This window comes from Carcharodon carcharias, chromosome 26, assembly GCF_017639515.1.
Source record: "Carcharodon carcharias isolate sCarCar2 chromosome 26, sCarCar2.pri, whole genome shotgun sequence".
Lineage (NCBI taxonomy): Eukaryota > Metazoa > Chordata > Chondrichthyes > Lamniformes > Lamnidae > Carcharodon > Carcharodon carcharias.
In genome coordinates this window covers 19,797,510-19,822,666 of record NC_054492.1, presented here as the reverse complement: position 1 = coordinate 19,822,666, position 25,157 = coordinate 19,797,510, and the positions used below count along the sequence as shown (strand labels likewise).

At 43.9% G+C, this 25,157-nt stretch overlaps 1 protein-coding gene across 5 annotated transcripts in view; it reads right to left on the bottom strand.

Moving 5' to 3' along the window:
• Positions 1-25,157, bottom strand: part of LOC121269822 (protein unc-13 homolog C-like) — a 599,906-nt gene that overhangs the window by 277,850 nt on the left and 296,899 nt on the right. For all 5 annotated transcript variants that reach the window (XM_041174809.1, XM_041174810.1, XM_041174811.1 and 2 more), the window contains one exon: positions 120-198. In XM_041174809.1, the coding sequence (XP_041030743.1) occupies positions 120-198 (79 nt within the window). The remainder of the gene's footprint in view (positions 1-119; positions 199-25,157) is intronic.

The following is a 25,157-nucleotide window of genomic DNA, read 5'->3' as shown; positions in this document are numbered from 1 at the left end:
TCAACTTGTAAATCACTTGTCCTGGATTTAATTTGCCATCTGAAAGCAGACAACTTTTTAAATCTCAAATGAAAAATATGTTTTGAATAAATCCAACAATAATCCAAGATCTAACTCACCAAGTCCCGGACGATAGGCATCGTCTTCTTTCGACGCAAATCTGGCATACTGTCAATGCCATATAGCTCACTTCCAACCCTATAACAAATCATACAGTTTAGAAATGTGTATTACATACTAGGAATTGGAAAGCTACAACTGTATGATTTTCACAATAATTGAGGGACATTCCTAGAGTCTACCATCTGATTTCTTCTTAGCCTTTTCTAGAATTTCCCATGCATGAACGTGCGTGTGAGTGTTTATATGTATATTGGGTGCATTGTGTTAACCAAATTAGACACAGCAAACGTTTGACTGCTGCTCTTAATTTTTTTTTGCCATGTTCTTACCAGCTGTCTCCCGTTTTGTAATCTCCTAATCTTGAAGACATTTACTTCCCTATTGAGTGGAATTTTAAGGCCCTGTCAAGGCAGGGGTGGGGCCATAAAACACAGCGAGCTGTTCAAAAGTCCATTGACTTTGGTGGGACCATCAAATCGCACTGGCATAAAATTCTGCCCATAGTGTATCTCTCATGTTCACAGCATCCCTTTGTGAACATTGGCAGTAACCATTATTGTGCTATTCAACTGCAAACAAACTTCCAGCAGAGTTTGTTGGCTTATGGTCAGAGTGGGTGCTTTGGCCATTTCCCTAATCCAGGAATGCTGAGCACATATATAATGCTCCTAGTGCCACTCTGGTACAAGCCATCAGCTGAGTCCCAGATCTTCTTGGGTTATGAGATTTGATTAATACTTGGATGAACTTCTCATTTTTTCCTTTTTTTCCTGGTGAATAAGAATAAGAATACATTCTTCCAAAAACAGCTAGATTTCTGTTCTCAGCGGTACAGAATTCCAACCATGTATACTCATGGGCCAGCTGGTAGCTGAAATGACAGAATATTCTAAGTGAAGTACTTTACGGTCAAGCGAAAGCATTAACTTACACTTTCAAGCCATAAAGAATATCTCTTCACACAATCCCCAAAAGATAAATCTAGATTCTTTTCATGTATTTTTGCTTCTTATCTACCTCCCTAATATCCATTCAAATGATGCTAGATATAAAAGTCATGCCTAGCAGAATGGATTCTTCAATACTGGACCTTTATTCACAACAAAATCATCAGTTCTATTCATGTTTTCACCTCCATCACTCTGCCCACACATCTATTCCAAGTGTTGATCACAATGTGTATGAAGAGCAACTTCATGCTAATAGTCTCAAGAATACCATTTATTAGTTTGAACCTGCATCATGTCCTATTTCCCACCGTTTAACATGGTGGTCCAAAATTTCCTTGAGATTGTTCCTGCATTCACCACCATAACTTCGGCAGAATGTAGAGGAAACCCCAGTATTGTGCAGAAATTGGGGCACACCCACGCTTCAAGCAAGGTTACGGTGGCGGAGAAAGAGCACTTCCAAGGAAATTTCTGGATTAAATGTTTCCACAACATTTAATATCTTATATACCTCAATAGGTTTGCCTCCAGACAACCCCTTTCCATGCTAAGGAGCATAACTCTGTTCGGGCTTTCCTCAAACTCAGTCCAACAACACCAAGGTTCATCTTCATGGTTCTCTCCACCCTCTCCAACACTTGGTTTCCTCATTTCTTGGTAACCAGGACTGGAAACCACAGAATACTCAAGTGCGGTCTGACTAGAACACTGTACAGTTTGATCACAACTTCCTCCGACTTGTACTCTTCTGTCTTTTTCTTATTCGTTCATGCGACGTGGGTGTCGCTGGCTAGGCCAGCATTTATCGCCCATCCCCAATTGCCCTTGAGAAGATGGTGGTGAGCTGCCTTCTTGCACCACTGCAGTCCATGTATTGTGGGAACACCTACAGTGCTGTTGTTGGAAGGCATTCCAAGGATTTTGACCCATCAACAGTGTAGGAACGGCGATGTAATTCCATCTCAAGGTGGTGCGTGACTTGGAGGGGAATTTGCAGATGGTGGTGTTCCCATGCATCTGCTGCCCTTGTCCTTCTAGTTGGTAAAAGTAATTGGTTTGGAAGAAATAGGATTGGCCATTCAGCCCTTCAAGCCCACTCTGCCATTCAATGAGATTGTAACTGATCTTCTACTTCAACACCATTTCCTTGCACTTTCTCTGTATCCCTTGATGCTTTCAATATGTAAAAATCTACAGATAGTTTTCAACATACTCAATGACTGAGCCCTCCACAGCCCTCTAGGGCACGGAATTCCAAAACTTCACCACCCTCTGAGTGAAGAAATTCCTTCTCATCTCAGTCCTAAATGGCCTGCCCCTTATCCTAAGACTGTGTCCCCTTGTTCTAGACCTCCCACCCAAAGGAAACATCCTTCCTGCATCTATCCTGTCGAGCCCTGTAAGAATTTTGTAGGTTTGAATGAGATCATGTCTCTTTCTTCTAAACTCCAAAGAATAAAGGCCCAGTCCAGGTGATGTTGAAGGAGCCTTGGTGAGTTGCTGCAGTGCATCTTGGAGATGGTATACACTGCTGCCACTCTGCATCAGTGGTGGAGGGAGTGAATGTTTACAGTGGTGGATGGGGTGCCAATCAAGCGGGCTGCTTTGTGCTGAATGGTGTCAAGATCTTGAATGTTGTTGGAACTGCACACATCCAGGCAAGTGGAGAGTATTCCATCACACTCCTGACTTGTGCCTTGCAGATGGTGAGCAGGTTTTAGGAGTCAGGAAGTGAGTTGCTAGCTACAGAATTCCAAGTCTCTGACCTTTTCTTGTAACCTCAGTATTTATATGGCTTGTCCAGTTCAGTTTCTGTTCAACAGTAATGCTCAGGACGTTGATAGTGGGGGATTCAGTGATGGTAATGCCACTGAACGTCAAGGGGATATGGGATATGGTTAGATTCTCTCTTGTTGGAGATGGTCTGGAACCTGTGTGGCGTGAATGTTACTTGCTACTTATTAGTCCAAGCCTGAATGTTGTCCAGGCCTTGTTTTGGCTATGCTGTTCAAAATCCTATTGGCCTAATTGATTACTGCTCTGCATTGGTTGTCCATATTGAGTGTCCACTTAACTCAGACTTCTTGCTCCCTTTCAACTTCATTCTTAGCTATTTCAACAGCACTCATGGAGCACATATGTTGCCCAATTTTCTTTATGTGTAACGCATTAGACTCGATGTGTAACGCATTAGACTCGATGTGTAACGCATTAGACTCGATGTGTAACGCATTAGACTCGATGTGTAACGCATTAGACTCGATGTGTAACGCATTAGACTCGATGTGTAACGCATTAGACTCGATGTGTAACGCATTAGACTCGATGTGTAACGCATTAGACTCGATATGAAACGCATTAGACTCGATATGAAACGCATTAGACTCGATATGTAACGCATTACACTCGATATGTAACGCATTACACTCGATATGTAACGCATTACACTCGTCTGCAGTAAATTTAAATCTGACATTGCTTGGCCCATTCAAGTACTTTGTTTAACTTATTCTAAGGCTGGGATTTTCCGGCCCCATCACAGCAAATGCAGCGAGCCATTCAAACATCCATTCACTTGGGTGGGACCGGAAGATCCCACTGGCAGGAGGGGCCGGAAAATCCCACCCTATAATTTGTGCACTGCTGCCTGGATTTCTTGTAGCTCCTAGTTTGGTATCATTTGTACATTTGACCAAATTGCATTGAGTTTCTGTTTCCATGTTAATGATGTAAATTAGAAATAGCAATGGCCTCAACACAGAGCCTGGGGCACCCCACTCAGTACTTCACTCCATCCCTGCTTTACTCCTCTGAAGAGGACGTCTTTTTTTTTAACCCATCACTAATTTTCCATCGAATCTCATGGATTTGAGTTTAAAAGTAGCCTTTTGTTCAGAGCTTTGAGATGTTGGCTTAAAGTGCATATTGTGGGATTTAACAGAGCTGAATTGGGCTAACAGTTTCTTAAAGAAATCATGGACTGGCAGCTATTTAAGTTGTTGTCCAGACAGCCCAAAAATTTACTTCTGACATCAATTCAATTATCTTACATAAGACTAAAATAAGAGGAATGGGTCTGTTATTGCTGCCTTGTTAGCCTTTTAAAAGATGGCACTACATTAGCTCATTTCCAACTGACTATGTGAAACATATTGACTTAGGTTTTGTCCAAACTTCTCCAGGTAAGTTCTGTAACATAATAGCTTTTCTGTAGCATCCCACTGTTCTCTGTGTCATATATTTCTGCTTTACAGAACAGGGCCTTTGCCAGCATGGAAAGGTGCCTCCCTTGGTTAAAATTTAATCGGGCTTGCTTGCGGAGATCACAGATGATACAGTGCTGCAGTGAGAAAACAGACATGCAATTCTGCAATGATTGAAATACTGAAGTGGCTAGGGTATGTTGAGATCCTAGGTAGCTATTAACGAAGAAAATTAAAACTATAGAATGATAATGAATTCTAATTAACTGCTCTGGCAGTGGAAAAGTGTTAATGTCACTAGACTAGTAATCCAGAGGCTCTAGGGACATGGGTTCAAATCCCACCATGGCAGCTGATCAAATTTAAATCCAATTAATAAATCTGCAATGTAAAGCTGGTCTCAGTAATGGTGACCATGAAATTATCATTAGTTGTTGTACCTTCCTTTAGCAAAGCAAATCTGCCAGCCTTACCTGGTCTGGCCTATATGTGACTCCAGATCCAAAGCAACGCGGTTGACTCTTAACTGCTCAGTTCAAGGGCAATTAGGGATGGGCAACAAATGCCAGCCTTGCTAGTAATGCCCACACCCATTAACAAAAAAAAGGCACAAGTTCTGGACTGGGGCAGAGATTGCATGATATGGAAGGTAAGTGGATTAACAAAAAATGAACACATGGTTCATGTGGTCTCTTGAACTGGCTTTTATTACGTGAGGGAGATGTAGAGGAATTTCCCAAAGATTTTTCTTCTCTTTATTTGCCTTTTCTCCCCCCTGGATTTGTTGCCTCTCTTCAGAGGCTGCAGTAGGTTGGGATTGGAGGGCTAGGGATAAGAAGTGTCTACTCAAGATGTTCCAGCCACCAAAAGTGTGGGACAGGCTTGATTGACCAACTGGTCTTTTTCTGCTGTCATTTTCATATGCTTGTACAGATATTTTCTAGACAAAACATTACCTTGGTGGTTCTCGTTTCAGAGTACCTAAATAGAGCTGTTTTTGGACAAAATACATTTATCACTTAAAAGACACTGGGTAGAATTTTCTGCTCCAGAGGCCAAGTGCAGTGGCAGGTGGGATTAGTGGCGAGTTTCCTGATCGGCAGGTCAGGTTCTCACACCCAATCTTCTGCCTGAAACGTAATTAATTATGCATAGGGAAGCTGCTCGCTGAATCACATGGTGGGGCAGGCACTGATTCGTCTGCCCATCATCTCATGGGGTCAAAGTTCCTGGCACCATATTTAAACACCCGAACATATAAATGACTTTGTGCAGCCCAGCTGTGTGGTTGGAAGTTCCGGAGATGGCCCCAAGGAACGAGAAGAATGCGCCAACATTTAGCCATGACTCCCTGGAGGCTTTTATTAGAGGTGCCCACCATCACTGGACAGTTCTTTTCCCCAGGTATGGATCCAGGAGGTCCACCAACCTCGACCCGCTGGCCTGGGGGGAAGTTGCGAAGGATGTCAGCTCCCGGGCAACAGCCAGAGAAATGCCGCCCAGTGCAGGAAGAGGATGAATGATCTCATCTGCATCACCAGGCTAAGTCAACCTTCAATTCACTCTAAGGTCTCTCTTTCATATCATAGCATTATACACTTAAAACATCACACAGCTCAGGAATCTGACACAATATTAGCAGGGGAGATATCAGCGTTGAAAGCCTATTCACCAGGATCTCATCTATCATCCTGAAAAAACAGCATCCACAGCCCTTATTACAGGGAGGCTCAGCATACACACGGTAATCATGCATGCTTCCCAACCCCTGCTTCATCCCTTCTCATCACATCCACATGTCTTCATGCAGGCCAAGCTTGCCCACAACAAGAGGGAGAGATCCCAGAATTGGGGGGAAGGTCAGCCAATATCCAGGAGCTCTCCATATCCAAGGAGGATGCCACTGAGTTGGCAGGGGAGGACAGAGATCGCTCCTGTGGTGAAGGCGAGATTGGCCCCTCCCAGCAAGCCAGTACAGATGAGCCTTTCATGAGTTGATCACATCCTGATATTCTTAATGAGTGACATGCAATGATGTATTCAGCCTGTTCATGAACTAAATCTATTTTCTCTCTCTTACAGACAGCAGCAAATCCAGACAGACCAGCACAGGCAACATAAGCCCCAGTCTCCAGGCCATCTCAGAGGAGGATGTGGAGGAGCCATTTGAAGACAACCTGTCACAGCACTCACCTGCATCCTCCACTAGCACAGAGACACATACCCTGGTGGGTTATAGATCTAGATTAGGCTCAGGATCACTTTCTGGAGAACACCTCAGACACTTCTCCACAGCAGTCGGAGGTACTGACAGCCCAGGTCTCTGGCACTTGGAAGACTTCTGGAGAATAACCTCCCACTGAGTCCAAGTCAGATGATGAGCCTCTGGATGCGGCTGTCACAAACATGTGGAAGATGCAAAGACAGGCGGCGGAACATCAGGCAGAGTTCAGAAAGGCAGCCAACAGACTAGAGCAAAGGACGAACAGTCCATCCACGTTCTGTCTGATCTTGTGGCTCCGCCATACGAGCGCCTTAAGGTCTCCATGAGAAGGGTGGCAGCCTCCTCGGAGACCTTGGTCCAGCAGGTTCTGCCGGATTTGCACTCAGACTTTCACACCATTGCTATAGGCATTGGTGGGATCCATCAGTGGCTAGGCGAGAGGGGGATGGGGCATCTCGACCTCCCTCTAGGTGCCCCTTCCCCTCAAGGAATCCAACAGGGGCCCTTGGGCATCCACAGGGAGGACCACCAGCAGCTGAAAACCCCGGGGCTATCCACTCAGGTGTCCACAAATGGTCTGCCAATCCCAATCCCCTCTGTCTGTGACTCCATCACCTCCAGCTGCACAGGCCGAGGAGGGTGCACCTGCCTCACAACAGGAGGCCCAAAGCAGACCGAGGCCCTCCAGGTCTCAGTGCTCCAGAGGACACCAACCAAAATCATCAAAGACAACAGGGCGCATCAGTGAGCAGGCTGCCTCCACCTTTGCTGCAGATGTCAGGGATGCACTAAGATGCAGTGGTAGGGTTAGAAACATTAAGGAACCTTAATATCACTTTTGGGTAATGGGGTGTTCACTCACTGCATATGTCATGCACCTTCGTAAATACATTTGCTGTTCATGACAATGGCCTCGTCATTTGAATGAGTTGTGCACAGGCATCTATGTGGTCCCTCATTGAGAGGGTGACCCAAGCTCCTTCTCCATGTTCGCCTCTCTTTGTGAGCCTCACATTCATGTGATGTCTAGCCGGCTCATGTTACTCACTCACCCCATGTCTAATGTCAGAGAGATGTGTCAGCCTCTTTATTGAAAGGGACTGCAAATTGGGTTAGGAAGTGACATTAAAAGACACCATGGAGTTGTGTGTGCTTAATTGCATTGCAGCGTTACCACTAATGTTATCTCATCATCAAATGGCTGTCTCCATTGTTTGTGCCAAAGCACAAGACCTGCAGCCATGCTGGTCTCTCCAGCTGTGTGCACATCTCTGTGGCAGCAAAGAAGTGTTTCTTTCTGGAGGTTACGACTGCATCAAGTCCACATGACGCGGCTTTGTGCTGGTGTAGTGCCTTTCACTTCCTGGAGCAGTCACATACAGCTTTGGCTGCTGATCTTTCCAAAGATTAGGGCCTGGTGAAACATGAAGGTTGAAGGTCCAAGGCCCAATGCTGATCTTACTCTCACTGTTAGTGGTTGGAAGCAGCTGCCAGAGAGACTGGCCAGCAGAGGGACAGATAGCAAGTCCAAAACTGAAGTTGAAGCCAGGATTCCAGAGAGACAGACACTGGAAGAGGGAACTGCAGAGAGAGCAGCCTTCCCAAGAGAACTGAAAGGTCCCAAGGCCAAGGAGTGGGACAGAAAGAAGGAATCCCAAGACCACCTTCTAGTCAAAGGAAGAACAGGAGTCTGGAAATGGCCCTATTCTGCAGAAGTGACAGTAAGGACCAGTGAGGAAGGCACCAAGCTTCATGCTTAAAGGGAGAAAGCTGCAAGAAGCAGATTTAAAACAATATAGGCACGCAAGAAGCCAAAAGGTCCAAGGAGACAGCTAAAGGTCTGTAACTCTTTACTATGGGCATGTTGACTTCCTCATCCTCCGGGTCTTGCTGGGGTTCCCCTGGACCATGGTCCTCAAGCCGGGCAGTTCTTGAAACTGTGCTAGGTGTCACCAGGCACTTCTCCTCAATCGGATCACTGCCATCAAGAATGCAGCATTGAGCACAGGCTCCATTATTCAAGCTTCCTCCCAATGGACAGGTAGGTCCAACAGATTAAAAATAGTAACGGGCAACGATAGTAGATCTCCCAATCATTACCAGAAAGCCACCACCATGCCCTTGAACTGCAGCTGAGTCAGTGAGGGTGAGTGCGTGGAAGAAAGCTTCAATGTACGTGGTGATCCAGGGGAGAGGAGCACCCAAAGAAGAGTTCAAAACCCTGGAGGTTGACCCTTGCAGAAGGTGTCTGAGAGAAAATGTTGGTTTGAGGGAAGATTCCAAAGCGAGTTCTTCAAGAGTGGAGATTGGAAACCCAGTGCGTGAAGGGCAGAGTTCAGTGAGACCAGTTGGCTCATGGTATGACAAATATCTGTGGGGAGTTGATGAGAGATCCATAGCACCTGCTTGGGGTGGCATCTGTCACTTGGTTTCAGAGTGTGGTGTGTCTGACCACAGGTCACCTATAGGTTTACAGGGACTGCATAATAACTGTGAAAATTAGAGTATAAGATAGCTTTTGTAACTTGTGTTATCCATACAAATCTATATATGTCTGTAAAAGGTATAGTTGTGGGTGATGGAGTATTCTAATATTGTTCATCTTTTCTTGTTTAATAAATGTTTTATTCTTTTGTTAAAAGGTTCATCAGCTGACTGCTGTGACTGTTCAGTAGCCACTCTCCAAGTATCTAAACAAAAAATGTAAAAGTTAGGATCTATCAAGCTGGGTGCCAACATAGGAACTGACTTGTGCAATAGCAACATCAGCTGGGATCATAACACTATGCGTCATGTTGCATCTATCTTCCGAGGCACTTTGAAGACGACGCACGGGGGTCATGAACCATCATTTCAGCGGGTACCCCTTATCACCATGCAGCCAGCCCTGTAAGCATCACGGCCCATTGAATATGAGGCACCTGGGAGAGCCTCAGGACATATGCATCATAGGAACTCGCAGGGTAACTGGCATGGTGCTCTTCTGATGGTTGCACATGAGCTGATTGTTTAGTGAGTGGAACCCTCTCCTATTTATGAACATCAAGGGGCTGCTGCCATGGAGCTCTCAAAGCCACATGTGTGCAATCGATTGCATCATGTACTCCAAGGAAGCCAGAGATTACCACAAAAGCCAGGAATCTAGCCTGGCTAGCTTCATCCAGTATGAACTTCACAATGATGAGCCTCACTGTCATCACCTTGATACATTTACATGTTGAGGACTGAGAGATGCCACTTCAGTCCCCTGTGGATCCCTGGAACGACCTGCTGGCAAAGAAATTGTGTGGTGACGACATTTAGGGGCACTGGCAGCGAATGTCCCCCCAGTCTTTGCTGTGTTAGCTTGTCCTGCAGAATCTGGTAGTTGTGAGCCAACACATCCCTTGATGAGCGTAGACATGTATGACATCATCTCACGTTCTCCTCCAGATAGGAACAGCTTCTTCGGTAGACCCTTAGTCACGTGAGCAACCTCCATGCAATAGGTCTGACCTCCTCATCCTCCGGGCCTTGCTGGGCTCCCCTGGACCGTGGTTCTCAAGCCGGGCCATTCTCGAAGCTGTGCTGAGTGGTGCCGGGCACTTCCCATCCTCAATCAGATCACTTCCATCAAGAATACAGCATTGAGCATAGGCTCCATTATTCAATCTTCCTCCTCCCAATGGAGAGATTGATCCAACAGATTAAAAAGAGTGATGGGCATCTATAGAAGATCTCCCAATCGCTACCAGAAAGCCACCGCTGTGCCCTCGAGCTGCGTCAGCATGACTCGTCTTTCCCTGATCCAACGCTCCAGCCGAGGTGCAACCTCATAGATAGAGGTGACCGAGATGCCACACCAGCTGCTTGACATCTCAATTCCAGAGAGTTTGGAAGGGGCTGGAGCACATCCAGGATATGTGCAACCTTACCTCATGCACTCCTACCATGTCTGTACTGATTATGCCTTAACTGGAATTGGAATAACTGGATACCCTTTGGCCCATTAGCCATGCCAATTACAGAAAACACCTTAAACTTTTATTGATCATCTTGCACATATCCAGCAGCTGTTCTCCCTTCATGGTTGGCTGCATCTTCCATTCTCACATTCCTCTCTGCTAATGCTCAAATTGATCAACTTCATTGTGAACCCAATGACTCTTGCGGTCGCACATTAAAATGCTCAAAATGTCAGTGGCTCCAATTCCAACTTCTCAATAAACTCTTCCTGAGTTCTATCACCTCAGACTCCATTTCCACGTTGTTACTCTAAGTAGTGTGAGGGTGCCCCCTGTTCGGGCTCCTGAGTCAAGCCACTGTCCCACCGCCCCCTTCTCTTGCAGATTCTTTTCCAGTTTCGATTTTAAACTGTCATAACTGAAGGATCTCAAGATGGTGCTGCTGCATTTTTACTTTGAGACTAGTTTCAACTCTCCCCAGCAGAGTTCAGGTCCCACCAGTCTTCCTCGAACCTCATGATGTACAGGTAGAACTCCCTTCAGTGATTCTCCAGCCTCTCCAGTAACCCTGGATCCCATTATCATTGTTGTGAATATTCTTGTTCCCCATCCTGAATCCATCACTGTTGATGCCCCCATGATCCATCTGGACCTCACCCCTCCCCATCTTGAGGCTGTATGCACAGAGGTGACTGTGACCCCACCACCAGGAGAGTTTTGTCTACCCCCTCCCCTTTATTATGTTTTCACCGCTTACAGGTTGCAGATGCCTCCCCTGACCATGACCATCCCATCTGTAGCCCAATCCCGAGCCAAACACCCCCTTCGCCATCGACTGCGAGACCATGACCATGCCCTGCACACTGAGCTGTGCCTGATCCCCATTGAGCACATAGGCCTTGCCCCTCCTTGGCATGGGAACACTACGTGCATGCTATGCATAGCCCTGTAGCATGGTCCACAGAGCCCCAGGATTTTGCTTAATCTCTCACCCTGACTACGAGGGCCACAAAGCGCCAGGACTGCCTTTACTCTCTCACCCTAAACTCTTGACATCAGTCCTGGGACTATGACTGTCTTTCCCTCCTCTCTGGCTCAATGAATGACCACAAGACCATTTCCCTTCCCCTTGCTCCATGAGTCTCTGTGCAAGCTATCCCTCTTGTGCCACGTGACCCCGCCTACCTTTCGTACTCTAGAGCGTGTATCCCCTCCCCTTCATGGAAATAAAATCCCACCCACCCCCTTGTGTATCTGCATTCTACTGTTCCATGTCAAGCTCCAGCTTCCCCACGCCCAATCTTCCCTCTGCCTGCCTTTGTTCCTCCACCACTGCCCAACCCCCCTTCACCCTCATGTCTCTCCCATTTCCCCAATCCTTTCCATCCCTACCAATCCCCCTTCATCCTCGTGTCTCTGTTTTAGACTGCAGCCCTGCTTGGGACTCAAAGCACACAAAACTGTCCTGTTGGAGTAGTACAGCAACCACGGAGAGCAGCCCAGCTCAGCACCTGAGGCAGTCAGGATGAACAGACCAGCTCAAGCAGACACTGAACAGCCCCACCATAAACACACGCACCAGTTTGGGCTGACAGTGGTATCATTGCTAACAGCACTACTGCGATTAGGCTTTGAATGTTGCACTCACCTCAAAGTCACAAGTGAAGTGAGGGTGGACAGATGCATGCCACTTATATCCGGTCTAATTTCCCGCAGGCGTGACACGTAATTGGAAGGGGACATGATTCCGGCAAGTTGCGTTTTAAATCAGTGTTCATGACATGTTAACGGATGCAAATTGTGCCCCGACGTGGATCAGCGGGAAAGCCGACACACCATCATCCTGCCATGAAGTGGCGAGAGGAAAATTTCGACTCCTTTTTCCACCAGCAGAGATCCGACTTTTATCCTCATGCCGAATTTTCCGCTCCTGCCCACCACAAAATCCCGCACTAGGGACCGGAAAATTCCACGGACTACAACCAGTCAACAGTAAAACTAATGCTAGTGCTAATGGTTAATGGCTTTCATTTTTAGGACGATAGAAGTGATTTTCCCCTTTTAAATGTGGACCTTTTAAATGGCAGGGACCATGTAAGCATATTCGTTTACCAACTTGAGAGGATTTGGAACTCCTATCGAAAACAATTCAAGTTAATAAATATGCTTCTTTTCCGTGGACGATACTGGTTTAAATATTCTGTTATTTCCAGCTTTCAAATCCTATAAAAGTTTCTTGAAAGGTCTAAAGACCACAAGTTATTTTCAATAAAACCAGCCTTTTTTAAACAATAGTTCTCAACCTTCAGCCATCTTCAGTAGGCCACACCACTGACATCCTCATCTGATGCTCCGCAGCCAAACTCACATCCAACCTTTTTCTCAGGCAAAATGGCACCTGCACTATCCTTTTACAGGATGTGGGCGTCGCTGGCTAAGCCAGCATTTATTGCCCATCCCTAAATGCCTTTGATGGTCAGCCATCTTCTTGAATCGCTGTAGTCCAGGCGGGGTAGATACGCCCACAGTGCTGTTAGGGAATTGACACAGCAATAGTGAAGGAACGTCGATATAGTTCCTAACCTAATGGTGAGAGACTTGGAGGGAAACTAGCAGGTGGTGATGTTCCCATGCACTCCTTATCCTTCTAAGTGCTAGAGGTCGCTGGCTTGGAAGGTGCTATCGAAGGAGCTTGGTAAGTTGTTGCAGTGCATCTTGTAGATGGTACACACCTGCCAGTGTACATCAGTGGCGGAGGGAGTGAATGTTTGGAGATGGGGTGCCAATCAAGCAGGCTGCTTTGCCCTGGATGGTGTTTGGCTTTGAGTGTTGTTGGAGCTGCATTCACTCAAGCAAATGGAGAGTATTCCATCACACTCTGGACTTGTGCCTTTTAGATGGTGAATGGGCTTTGGGGAGTCAGACGAGTTACTCATTGCAGAATTCCCAACCTCTGACCTGCACTTGTAGCCACTGGCTGGTCCAGTTCAGTTTCTGGTCAAAGGTAACCCCCAGGAATTTAATAGTGGGGGATTCAGCAATGGTGATGGCATTGAATGTCAAGGGGAGATGTTTAGATTCTCTCTTGTTGGAGGTGGTCATTGCTTGTTAGTTGCCAATTATCTGCCTAAGCCTGAATATTGTCCAGGTCTTGCTGCATATGAGCATGGACTGTTTCAGTCCCCTATCCTGGCTGCAGCTATCTCATTACCAGTATCTCATGATATACAGATCATGCCTCTAATCTCTGCACTGAAGTGCACACATTGTCAATAGCGAGCTAGTGGCTGCGAGTATGAGAGCAAGTGATGTGTTTCTCCTTTATCTTCTTGCTCTTCCATCATTGCATGGCCAGGGTGAAGTTATTGGGATTCTGAACGGAAAAGGGAACAAAGTTTGTGATGTGATGAGTGGAGGGATGGAAAGCAAGAGGTGCATGCTTACAGCATCGGCAACTTGTTAATCCCAAGAGAATGTGGGGTGTGAGGGAAGTGAGCCAGGAGAAAATTGTTCTGTTGTGTGGTCAGGATCTATATGGGGGTTTTGGGAATTGTCTATTCTCCCAAAGTATGCTGCTCATATCTGTAGTTTCTCAAAACCATTATGCTTTATTTGCAGCAAGTATTTACACGTATGGACCTCAATCTAATCCTTTATCGCTTTTGTTACAGACAGGAGGAGGTTTAATTTAAACAGCTTTGATTTTTCCTCTCACCACCTATTCGTAAACAGAAAGGTGTTTTTGATTTTTGATTTCCCCCTTCATATGTGGTGGCATATTTTCCCAATTCCTCAGTCTTGGCGTGATCCAATTCCCTATTAAATACCCCACAGCAACCTCCAGCTGGGATGAACTAAAACGGTTAGTTTATTTTACACACACTCAAAATGCAGGACGGGGTGTCACTACATAGGGCCTAGTACATTCATACAATAAAAGAGGGATGAGGGGAAGGAAAAGGTACAGGGCAAAGACCATAGAGAAGATATGAGTTATTGTTTCATGCGAGTCCAGCACCCAGAATCAAAGACCAACGGTGTATTCTTTAATAGAGTCAGCAGGCTGAAGACAGATGCAGGATAATCCAATATATAGGACTTCCATAGGTACAGATACATCAAGATGATTTAGCCTTGTAGGTGCTGGTGCAGAAATTCAGAATTTCAAGTAAAACAGCATAGTTGGGGCCAGGCATTCAAACCTGGAACAGAGCTCTGGTTCTATTGCTGCCTGCTAGATGGAAAAATGGCAATCTTTCAGTTCCACAAGACAATATTACAGGTTCAAGCAGCTTGTTTGGGGGCGCGGGATGGGAGAATGGGGGGGTGGCCATGTCATATGACTCCCACTTCTTCAACTTGTTTGGACAAAGGATGTACATTCCTGGTCTGGATTCTTTGGATGGTTAATGTTTCAACCATTAATAAATTCAACAGAGGTTTCTAGATCCTCTTATCCTAGCAGATGGATTGTCTCCATTGGCCAGGGTCTGGCCTTACCAATATAAAGGGCCTTTGTACATGTTCTGGGGATTTGATCTCTGCAGTCACAGGGCATTAGCACCTCTTTAGAGATAATGAGGTTGCTCTTGTTCTGAAGGCCAAAAATTCCTTTTGTGAGAGTCATAGCCAGTAATGGCTTCAGCAAGTTTAAAGCCTTTGTCCAGTTTTAAGGAAAATTTTATAGATTATCCAGAACGATATATTTCATAAAACTATAGACTGAGGCCTCAGTCCCCTTGACAATGTCAAACACTATTATTAGATCACCCCTCATCTTTGTAAACTTAACGGAATACAAGCCAAGTTTATATAAAAACAGAAAATGCTGGAAAGACTCAGCAGGTCTAACAGCATCTGTGGAGAAAAAAAAAATTAATGTTTCGAGTCCTCATGACTCTTCTTCAGAGCTGAGTTTTCCCCAGCATTTTCTGTTTTTGTTCCAGATTTCCAGCTTCTGCAGTATTTTGCTTTTATCCAAGTTTACACAACCTGTCCTTATAATTTAACTCTTAAAACCTGGTCATTCTGGCAAATCTGTGCTGTATCCTTCCAAAGCCAGTAAATCTTTCCAGAGGTTTGAGGCCCAAAACTGAATGCAGCACTCCAAAAGTGTCTGTCCAAGCCTCCGTATGTCCGAAGGATCACATCTTTGCTGAATTTCCATTAGCCTTTCCAATTGCTTTCTGTATCAATGCACTAGCTGTTCATGATTTGTGTACACGTACACCTAAATCACTTTGCTCCTCCACTGTTCCTAGTGTTTAACTGTTAAGAAATGTTTCCTATTTGTTTTTCTCTGAACCAGACTCCTGCACATAGAATTCCATTTGCTCACTCAATTACTCCATGTCTCTTTGAACCTTGCTCATTTTCATTGTCCAGAAATTTAATAAGTATAAATGAAAGCTAAAAATTATAACCTCTCCAGTACAGAATGCTTAGGACCAAGTTATTTCTGGATTCTAGAATTTTCTGCATTATAGAAGGATGCCAGAATGCCTAACCATAAATTTGTGAACCAGAAAACTCCATAAGTATAAATAATTACCTGAAGCATAAGATTGTGATAAAACAATAATAAAAATTGATTTAATTATCTAAATACTGTTTCTCCCATGTTTCCACTCCCAAGGTACTGTACTAAGAAGATACCATAAGTTGCTTGGGTCTTCTCAAAAAATTTCCAGACAACTGGTATTGCTGAACAATAGATTTCTGGACGAGAGAGGTTATAGTGTAATATAAAAGTACAGTTGACAATTATTTAAACTGCTTAGATTAGGAAATTGACTGCATTATGTTGGAAACATTAAAACTAATGAAATTTTTCAGAATAAGTTTATAACCCACACAATCATGATGGCCAATTCTTAACAGGATTCAAGCCAGTTGATGAAGCCAAAACCAAACCACAGAGATTTTCTCTATTAAGAGAGGTTATTGACTTGAGTCCATCAGCTCTCCTCCCACCCCCCAGTGCCCCAGCTATCCCCATATAAATATATGTACTCAAAGACAATTAATACCTATCACCCATTTCTCTTAATCTTAACAATGCAGTTGGCATGGCATTAACCAACCTTAACAATGTAACTGACAAGACATTAACACTAATAATCACAATGAATAAAAGTCACCTACATTCCAGCATCTGGAAAAATGGCAAAAGGAAGTCCCACTGATCCCAGAAAAATTGAGCATTGGTTTAAAAGTTATTTCTATTCAGATTGTTCTAAGATAGATTATGCTCAAAAGTGTTTCATGCTCCAACAAACTGGTAAATAGCCTTGTTTACATAATATTTACTGATTTTACATTATTGTTTTGCACAATTACTTATGCCTCCTGTAAACCACTGCTGGAACTACATTACATCAATCCATTGCGAGGCTCCTAATGCTATTTAGAATCGTATTGCAACCAAGCAAATTCCTCAAAACAATTGCTGTAACTCAAGATAAACAATCCATTTGTCTATTTAAAAACTTAACAGCTACCGAAGAAATGAGTAAATCTTACAACTGAGCTAGAACTTCAATTCAAAACACTTTTATCAAACTCTCTGAATTTCAGAAGCTCAATCCCAAATGACAATGTAACGTTTTAACACAATCACAGGATTTCTCCATAGCTCATCACAATTGTTGCCTCTGAAGTCATTTTGAATTATGTTTGGTTTGCATTACATTGTAGAACAGAGAGAACATTTTCCCCTCAGAGGTACCTCAACAGAAACTTCCAGACAGAGAGAAAAGATGTCAGTGTCTTAATAAAATCCATTTGGCCTAATTAAAAGTTCCAGTTGAGGAGGTGCAATCAAACACCAAGACTGAAAATCGGAACTGGAAAATCTAAGTGTCATCTATGGACCATAGCATCTCATGCAGCCAATAATAGCTTATAATGGACTATTAAAGATCCTTACCATTGATCTCCAGGCCACTTAGAACTGTCAGAATCCCTCAGCTCACTATCATAATTTATCCAAATTGGTTGATATATAAAATGATGGGCGGAACCTTGTGCTCTCTGTCGTGCCGAGTTTATAGGTGGGAAGGGCATGTAATTGGGCAGGATGTAATGGAACCCTGTCACCCTCCCCACTCCACAGCCCTCAAGTGGCTAACTGATGACCGCTTAAGGGCTCAGCCCACCACCGCAGGTATTAACTCAGTGGCGGGCCTGTTGCCATGTGGCGTGCACAACAAGTAAAACTGTACAGCCAGCTTGTCACCTCCTGGGGCTGATGGGGGTGGGGGGAATGGCCCCCTCAATCAAAGACACTCAGTGCCTGATTAAGGGATGAGACATTGGGAAGGAGTTGGTGGGGGGGGGTTGCGGTGTGGTGGTGTTGGGTGGCACCGCTGAGAGCTACCCCCTCTACCCTTACTGCCGTTCCCCCTGCACCTCAGGGAGAATGACCTTGTAAATTCCACACCTCCAGCAATGCAGACACTCTTGCTACTGTACTGAAGTGGCAACTTACATTAGGTGCCACTAAATTGGCAATAATATATTTCCAGTTTACTTGAAGTTGGGGCTTCTATAATTTAAAAACCTTATCCTCAAACTTTACGTACGCTAAATTTGTTAAGAAAAGAGTTCAATTTCCTGTAGCTTTTCTTATTTATGAAAATTCAAAAAGATTAAACTGATCCTTTAAGAACAATGTGCTGTTTCAGATTCCACACCTCTCATCAACCATCTGACATCAGTTTCTTCCTTTGAAACAATTGTACTTGTCTGCATAGGAGCAGGAGTAGACATTTGACCCTTCATGCCTGCTCCACCATTAAAGAAGATCATGACTGATTTAGTGCGGTCTCACCTCCACTTTCCTGTCTGCCCCCATAACCCTGGATTCCCTTGTTGAATAATAATCTATCTAACTCAACCTTGAATAAGTTGAAAAACCCAGCCTCCACTACCTTCTGGGGAAGAGAATTCCACAGTCTAATGATCCTCAGAGAAAAAGATTCTCCTCTTCTGTCTCAAAAGAAAGACCTCTTATTCTTAAACTATGTCCCCTAGTTCTAGTTTCCATCACCCCCTGCCAAGGAAGCATCCTCCTGGTATCCACCCTATCCAGTCTGTTCAAAATATTCAATAAGATAACCTTTCATTCTTCTAAACTCCAATAGGTATAGGCCTATCCTGTCCAAGCTTTCTTCATAAGATAAGCCTTTCATTCCAGGAATGAGTCGAGTGAACCTTCTCTGAACTGCTTCTAATACCATTATATCCTTTTTTCAAATAATTGGACCAAACGCTACACAGTACTCCAGATGTGGTCTCACCAAGTCCCTGTACAGCTGCAGTAAAACTTCATCACTTTTATATTACATTCCTCTTGCAATAAGCGCCGACATTCCATTTGCCTTCCTAATCACTTGCAGTACTTGCATGCTACCTTTGTGATCCATGTACCAGGACACCCATATCACCCTGTACCACTGCGTTCTGCAATCTCTTGCCATTTAAATAGTTTACTGTTTTACTATTCTTCCTGCCAAAATGGATATTTCACACTTACCCAACTTATGCTCCATCTGCCAAATTTTTACCCACTCACTTAACTTGTTTATATCCCTTGGTAGACTCTCTACCTTCTCTTGACAACTTACTTTCCTATCTACCTTGGGTATCAGCAGCAACTTTAGTGACCATACATTTGGTCCTTTCATTCAACTCACTGATATAGATTGTAAATAGTTGAGGACTCAGCACTGATCCCTGCAGCACTCCACTAGTTACAGCCTGCCAATCTGAAAAAAATCCCTACTCTTTGCTTCCTATGAACTAACCAATTTTTTATCCGTGTGAAGATGTCACCCCCTAAGCTATGTGCTCTTATCTCATGTAGTAATTTCTGATGTGACACCTTATCAAATGCCTTTTGAAAATCCAAGTATGCCACATCTACTAGCTCCCCTTTATCCACCTTAAATGTTACTTCGTCAAAAAACCCAGTAGATCAGTTAAACATGGTTTCCCTTTCACAAAACCATGTTGGCTCTGCCTGATCACATCATGATTTTCTAAGTATCCTGCTATAACCTCCTTAATAATGGATTATAGCACTTTCCCTATGACAGATGTTAGGTTAACTAGCATCTAGTTTTCTGCTTTCTATTTCCCTCCATTCCTGAATAAAGGTATTACATTTGCTATTTCCCAAACTGCTGGGACTATTCCAGAACCTAAGAAATTTTGGAAGATTATAAGCAATGCATCTACCATCTGTGCTGCCACTTCTCTTAAGACCCTAGGGTGCAGGCCATCAGGTCCTGGGACTCGTCAGCCTTAGGCCGAATAGTTTTCCTAGCACATTTTAACTGGTGATGGTGATTGTTTTAAGTTCATCCCTCCCTCTTACCTCTTGTTTTCCAATTACTTTGGGAAGTTTTCTAAGCCTTCTACCAAAAAGACAAACAAAATACTGTTCAAAACCTTCTTTTCCATCAATTGCCCAGACACACATTCTCAAGTGGACCAACACCAGCTTTAGTTACTCTTTCCCATTCAAATACTTGTAGAACCTCTTGTTTTTGTATTACTAATTAGCTTTCTCTTATATCTGCTTTCTGCCTTTTTATTATCTTGATGGTCACTGTTTGTTCATTTTTAAATCTGTTCAATCCTCTGACCTATCACTAATTTTGCAGATTTGTAGTATTGTTTTCAACTTAATATGATCCATGACTTCCTTATTTAGCCATGGATGAAGCATCCTTCTCAAAGAGCTTTTCTTTCTCACTGGAATAAACACTTGCTGAACGTTATTGAATATCTCCTCAAAAGCCTGCCACTTCATCTCGACTGTCCTAACTTTTAACCTAGTTCATCTTAGCCAGCTCTGCCTTCACACCCACATAGTTACCTTTATTTAAGTTTAAAAATTGCATCATGGGCCTACTTTTCACTTTCAAACAGAACATGAAATTCTATCATATTGTGATTGCTGTCACTGAGAGGCTCCTTTACCATAAGGTTATTGATTGATCCTGTCTCATTGCGCATTACCAGGTCTAGGATGGATTTCTCCCTTGTTGGCTCTATAATGTACTGCCCTAAGAAATTGTCCTGAAAACACTATAAACTCATTTTCCAGGCTCTCTCTGCCAATCTGATTTTCCCAATCTACACGTAGATCAAAGTCACCCATGATTATTGTGGTACTTTTCTTACATGCCTCACATTACTTCCTGTAAGCTCTGTCCTACACTGTCCTGTTATGTGGCCTATAAACCACTCCCACAAGTGATCTCTTACCTTTACTATTTCTTATCTCTATCCAAACTGATGCTACATCCTGATCTTTCAAGCTAAGATCATCTCAGTATTGAACTAATGCCACCCCTAATTAACACAGCTACTCTGCCACCTCTTCATAGCTTCCTGTCAATCTGATATGTCAAATACCCTTCTACATTTAGATCCCAGCCTTGGTCACCTTTCAACCATGTCTCTGTAATGCCCATCAGATCATACATATTTATATCTATCTGTGCTAACATTTCATCCCTTTTGTTACAAGTGCTGCATGCATTCAGATACAGAGCCTTAAACCCTTGGGTTTTTTTTAAACCATTTATGCAAACTCCGGCCTCATCTGCTAGTGCACTCACACGATTGTATGTTTTGTTCCTTTCTGTCACTCTGGTAATTATTATTCAAATTGCTGCCCTGCTCTATTACTTTGTCATTTCCATTTACTTCACTATATCTTCTCACGTAATCCCTTTCCCACACTATTTAAAGTCCTGTCTACCGTCCTGGTAACACATGATTCTCCAGAGCACTGGTTCCAGTACGGTTCAGCTGTCCCAATTTTTGGTACAGCTCTCACTTTCCCCAACACTGATGCCAGTGCCCAATGAATCAAAACCCATTTCTCCCACACCCGTCTTTGAGCCACGCGTTCATCATTAATCTTAATTACCCCATGAAAATTTGCCCATGGCTCAGGTAATAATGCAGAGATTATTAGCCTTGAGGTTCCGCTTTTTAATTTAGCCCCTAGTTGCTCATACTTCCTCAGCAGAACCTCTTTCATAGTTCTACCTATGTCGGTATCTACATGGACCACAACAACTGGATCCTCCCCCTTCCCTTTGCAAGTTCTCTCCAGCCCCAAGCAAAAGTCCCGAACCCTGACACTGGGCAGGCAGCACAGCTGCCCCCGACTACACTTTCCCCTACTAGCACTGCATTCCTATTTACCCTGCCCCCCCACTTGGATGGCTTCCTGTCTCATGGTCCCTGGTCAGTTTGCTCATCCACCCTGCAGCCCCTGCTCTCATCTAAACAAGCTGAAAGAAACTCAAACCTATTGGGCAACTGCAAGGGCTGAGGCTCCTGCACTCTGGGTCCCTTTACCTGCCTCACCTACAGCCACACCCTCCTGTCCCTGACCACTGACCAAATCAGACGACCCCTATCCTAAGGGGCGTGACTGCCTCCTGGCACCAAGTAACCAGGTAACTTTCCCCCCTCCCTCTTATATCACAGTGTCTGTAGTTCAACTTCTAGCTCAATGACTCTGAGCTGCAGCTCCTTAAGCAACAGACACTTTCTACAGATGTCTTTGTCCTTGATCACACTGGCACCCAGGAATGACTACATTCTGCAAGTGCAACACATCACCTGCCCTGCCATTCTTAATGCATTTTAATGAATTATTTAATTTTATTTAATTATTTCCTTTTTTTTCTATTTTATTTAGTGCCTTTCCTTACCACCAATTACTGTACTAATTTGAACCTTAGTAATCGAACAGACCTTTACCCCTAAAACAAATGTAAAACTTTAAGTCTTTCTAATTTCCAGCTCTTTACACACCCTCCATAAGAGCAGTTACTCACCAGCTAATCAACTTAGTTTTCCTGTGATGTCACTGTTCGCTGGGTTTTTTTTCCAAATTGACACTCCCAGCTCCACTGTAAAAGCCTCGCTATTTCAACCTCTCTCCCCAGAAGTCTCGCAGTTTTAACCTCTCTCCCCAGAAGTCTCGCAGTTTTAACCTCTCTCCCCAGAAGTCTCGCAGTTTTAACCTCTTTCAAGTCTCGCTGTTTTAACCTCTCTCCCCTCTGAAGTCTCTGTTTTAACCTCTCCCGCCCATAGTCTCACAGTTTTAACCCCTCCCTCTCTCCTATAGTCTTGCTGTTTGCATGCAAAAAGTTATCCTTGAAACAATTCAGTTTCTATTTTATAAGCGTATGTGGGCAGTAAATTTCAACCGGTTGCCCTATACTCATGTGTCCTCATATCATTCACCCATCATTCACTTCTGGCTGGAATATTTCTGTGCAATACCGTAAGTACATAAGAAATAGAAGGAGTTGGCCATTCAGTCCATCGAGCCCGCTCTGCCATTCAATAAGATCGTGGATGATCCGATTGTGGGCTTCGCTCCAATTTCCTGCCTGCTCCCCATATCCCTCGACTCCCTTGTAGATCGAAAATCTGCCTAACTCACTCAGCCTTGCACATATTCAATGACCCAGCCTCCACTGCTCTCTTTAGATGAGAATTCCAAAGGCCAATTAAATTAGTGAAACCCGCATTAATTACATCATTCTCAGTTCCAGATGTGTTATTCAGAATATTAAATAAAACTTTGGCTGTTCTAAGTCAAAGGGGGAATATATTGAATGTTGATCTGTACGAGAATTGTTTTTGAACTAATTTATGCCAACTCATTTTGACACATTTAACATCTAATTTGGGACATTCCCATTTTGCAAGTTCCAGTACAAAGTCCAGCATATGCAAAGCTAATGTACCTTAAACATATTTCAGGATCAAAGATACCAGCACCTCATCTACTTCTATTGAGATTCAGATAGATATTAATCTGCCCTGGTTTTACTTCCAGCTATAACCATGAGGTTGGCTGTGAGCCCAGGCAAATTAAATTATTAGACCAGCAGGGAGTTCCATTTTGACAACTTAACTGAAATGCTGACTTGGTTTGATTGAGGTAGCGCTCGCTATCTGCACCCTTATCACACGCCAGCAAAAATTAGGGGCACCAGGAATGGGAGCAGGAATCCCAGTATCGGGTCCCACCTGTCATTTTTAAATGGCTCCAGAGTCATTCCGTTTCCGTGAAAATCCGGGTGTGGGTGTGCGTGTCCGTGAGCGCGTGTGCACGTGTGCGCCTGGCTGAGGATAGGTCAAACTGGGGTTTCCAACCCGGGGTTGGGTTTTGTGGTTGATCGAGATGGCAGAGATTTCAGAATTAAAGAACACAACAGTTCGCCATGAAACAGCGTCCATGCAGAAATAGAAGTCAGTTGACGTTACAGGTCTTAACATCCTTATTTGGGACCTGACCACACAGATGCTGCCTGACCTGCTGAATGTTACCAGCTTTTCAGTTTCTGGTTCAGGATTTCCAGCACCTGCGGTATTTTGCTTTTAGTTCGCTCCACCATTGACGGCCATGCCTTCAGTTGCTTGGGCCCTGAGCTCTGCAATCCCCTTCTCAAACCTCCTCTCTCCCCTCCTTCAAGATGCTTCTCAAAGCCTATCGACTTGACCTCTCTCTTTGTTACCAGTCCTCATAGCTGTTAAATTGGCTCAATTGTAAAATTTTGTTTGGTAACATTCTTGTAAAGAACCTTGAAAAGTGCTATATAAATGCAGGTAGCTGTTGTTATTTGGGTGTTGGTAGAAAAGTGTAGCCTTGCGGTTGATTGAAATAACAGGAGACTGAAGTATAGAGAAAGCATGGCTTCAGAAATAGAACAGAGTTCAGCCTCATCGCTCCTTGACTTTTAATCAGACTTTGTACCACATGGAGCTGCATTTCGCAGTTGACTGCTCCGTTCCCCAACTCAGCGGACTCAGATCGGAGTGCCTGATGACCATACTCCACCTGGCAGATTCCCATATGATCAATTTTATACCTCTGCCAATATGGAAATAAACAGCAGACGCACTGAATGGAAAGGATTAAGCAAAAACTGCAGCCTATAACAGTTTTCAAATCTGTGCCAAAGCATATTGATTAGACGCATCTATGACAAATACAGAAGAAGCAAGCGATTAATCAATCCCCAATCAATTCACTGCACTTGGGTGAAGTGTTCTGCATATTCAGCTAGTTAATCTGTAGAATTCCTGCCAGCCTTAGGTCAGGTTCTGCCTCAGAGGTAAAGGTGTTTCACTGAGCCACATCAGACATTATCACTGGCTATTTTAAAACAGGTGGAATGGATCTAACAAACTGCAGAGGTTTTGTGGTAATGTCGTCCCTCTGTTCCTGATGACGAATCTGATTCCAGGGTCTCAACAGTTATCAGTATTAATATCTTAGCAACGACAATTTCCATTTACATTGCGCTTTTAAAGTTGTGAAGGGTCCCAAGGTGCTCAGCATAAGCGTTATCAAATATCATCTGCATCAAACCATATGCAGAGATTTTGGGATGAGTGAGATAGTAGTTAAAGAGTAAAATATACCGCACTAAGTTGAATCAAAGTTGAGCATGTGAACATGTACCTTCTAATAATCCACCAAAAAAAAGACACTTGTTTCCTCAAAACTTGTTCTTTAAACTAATCGTACTTTAAAACTGGAAAAGGCTGTTGGTGACAATGGGATAGTATTCCTCGCATTGTTATTTTAACATCTCCCAGGTATTAGCCCACTAAAATATCAACAGTAATTGCAAGTGTTGGTCTCAGAATGAATCACTGACAA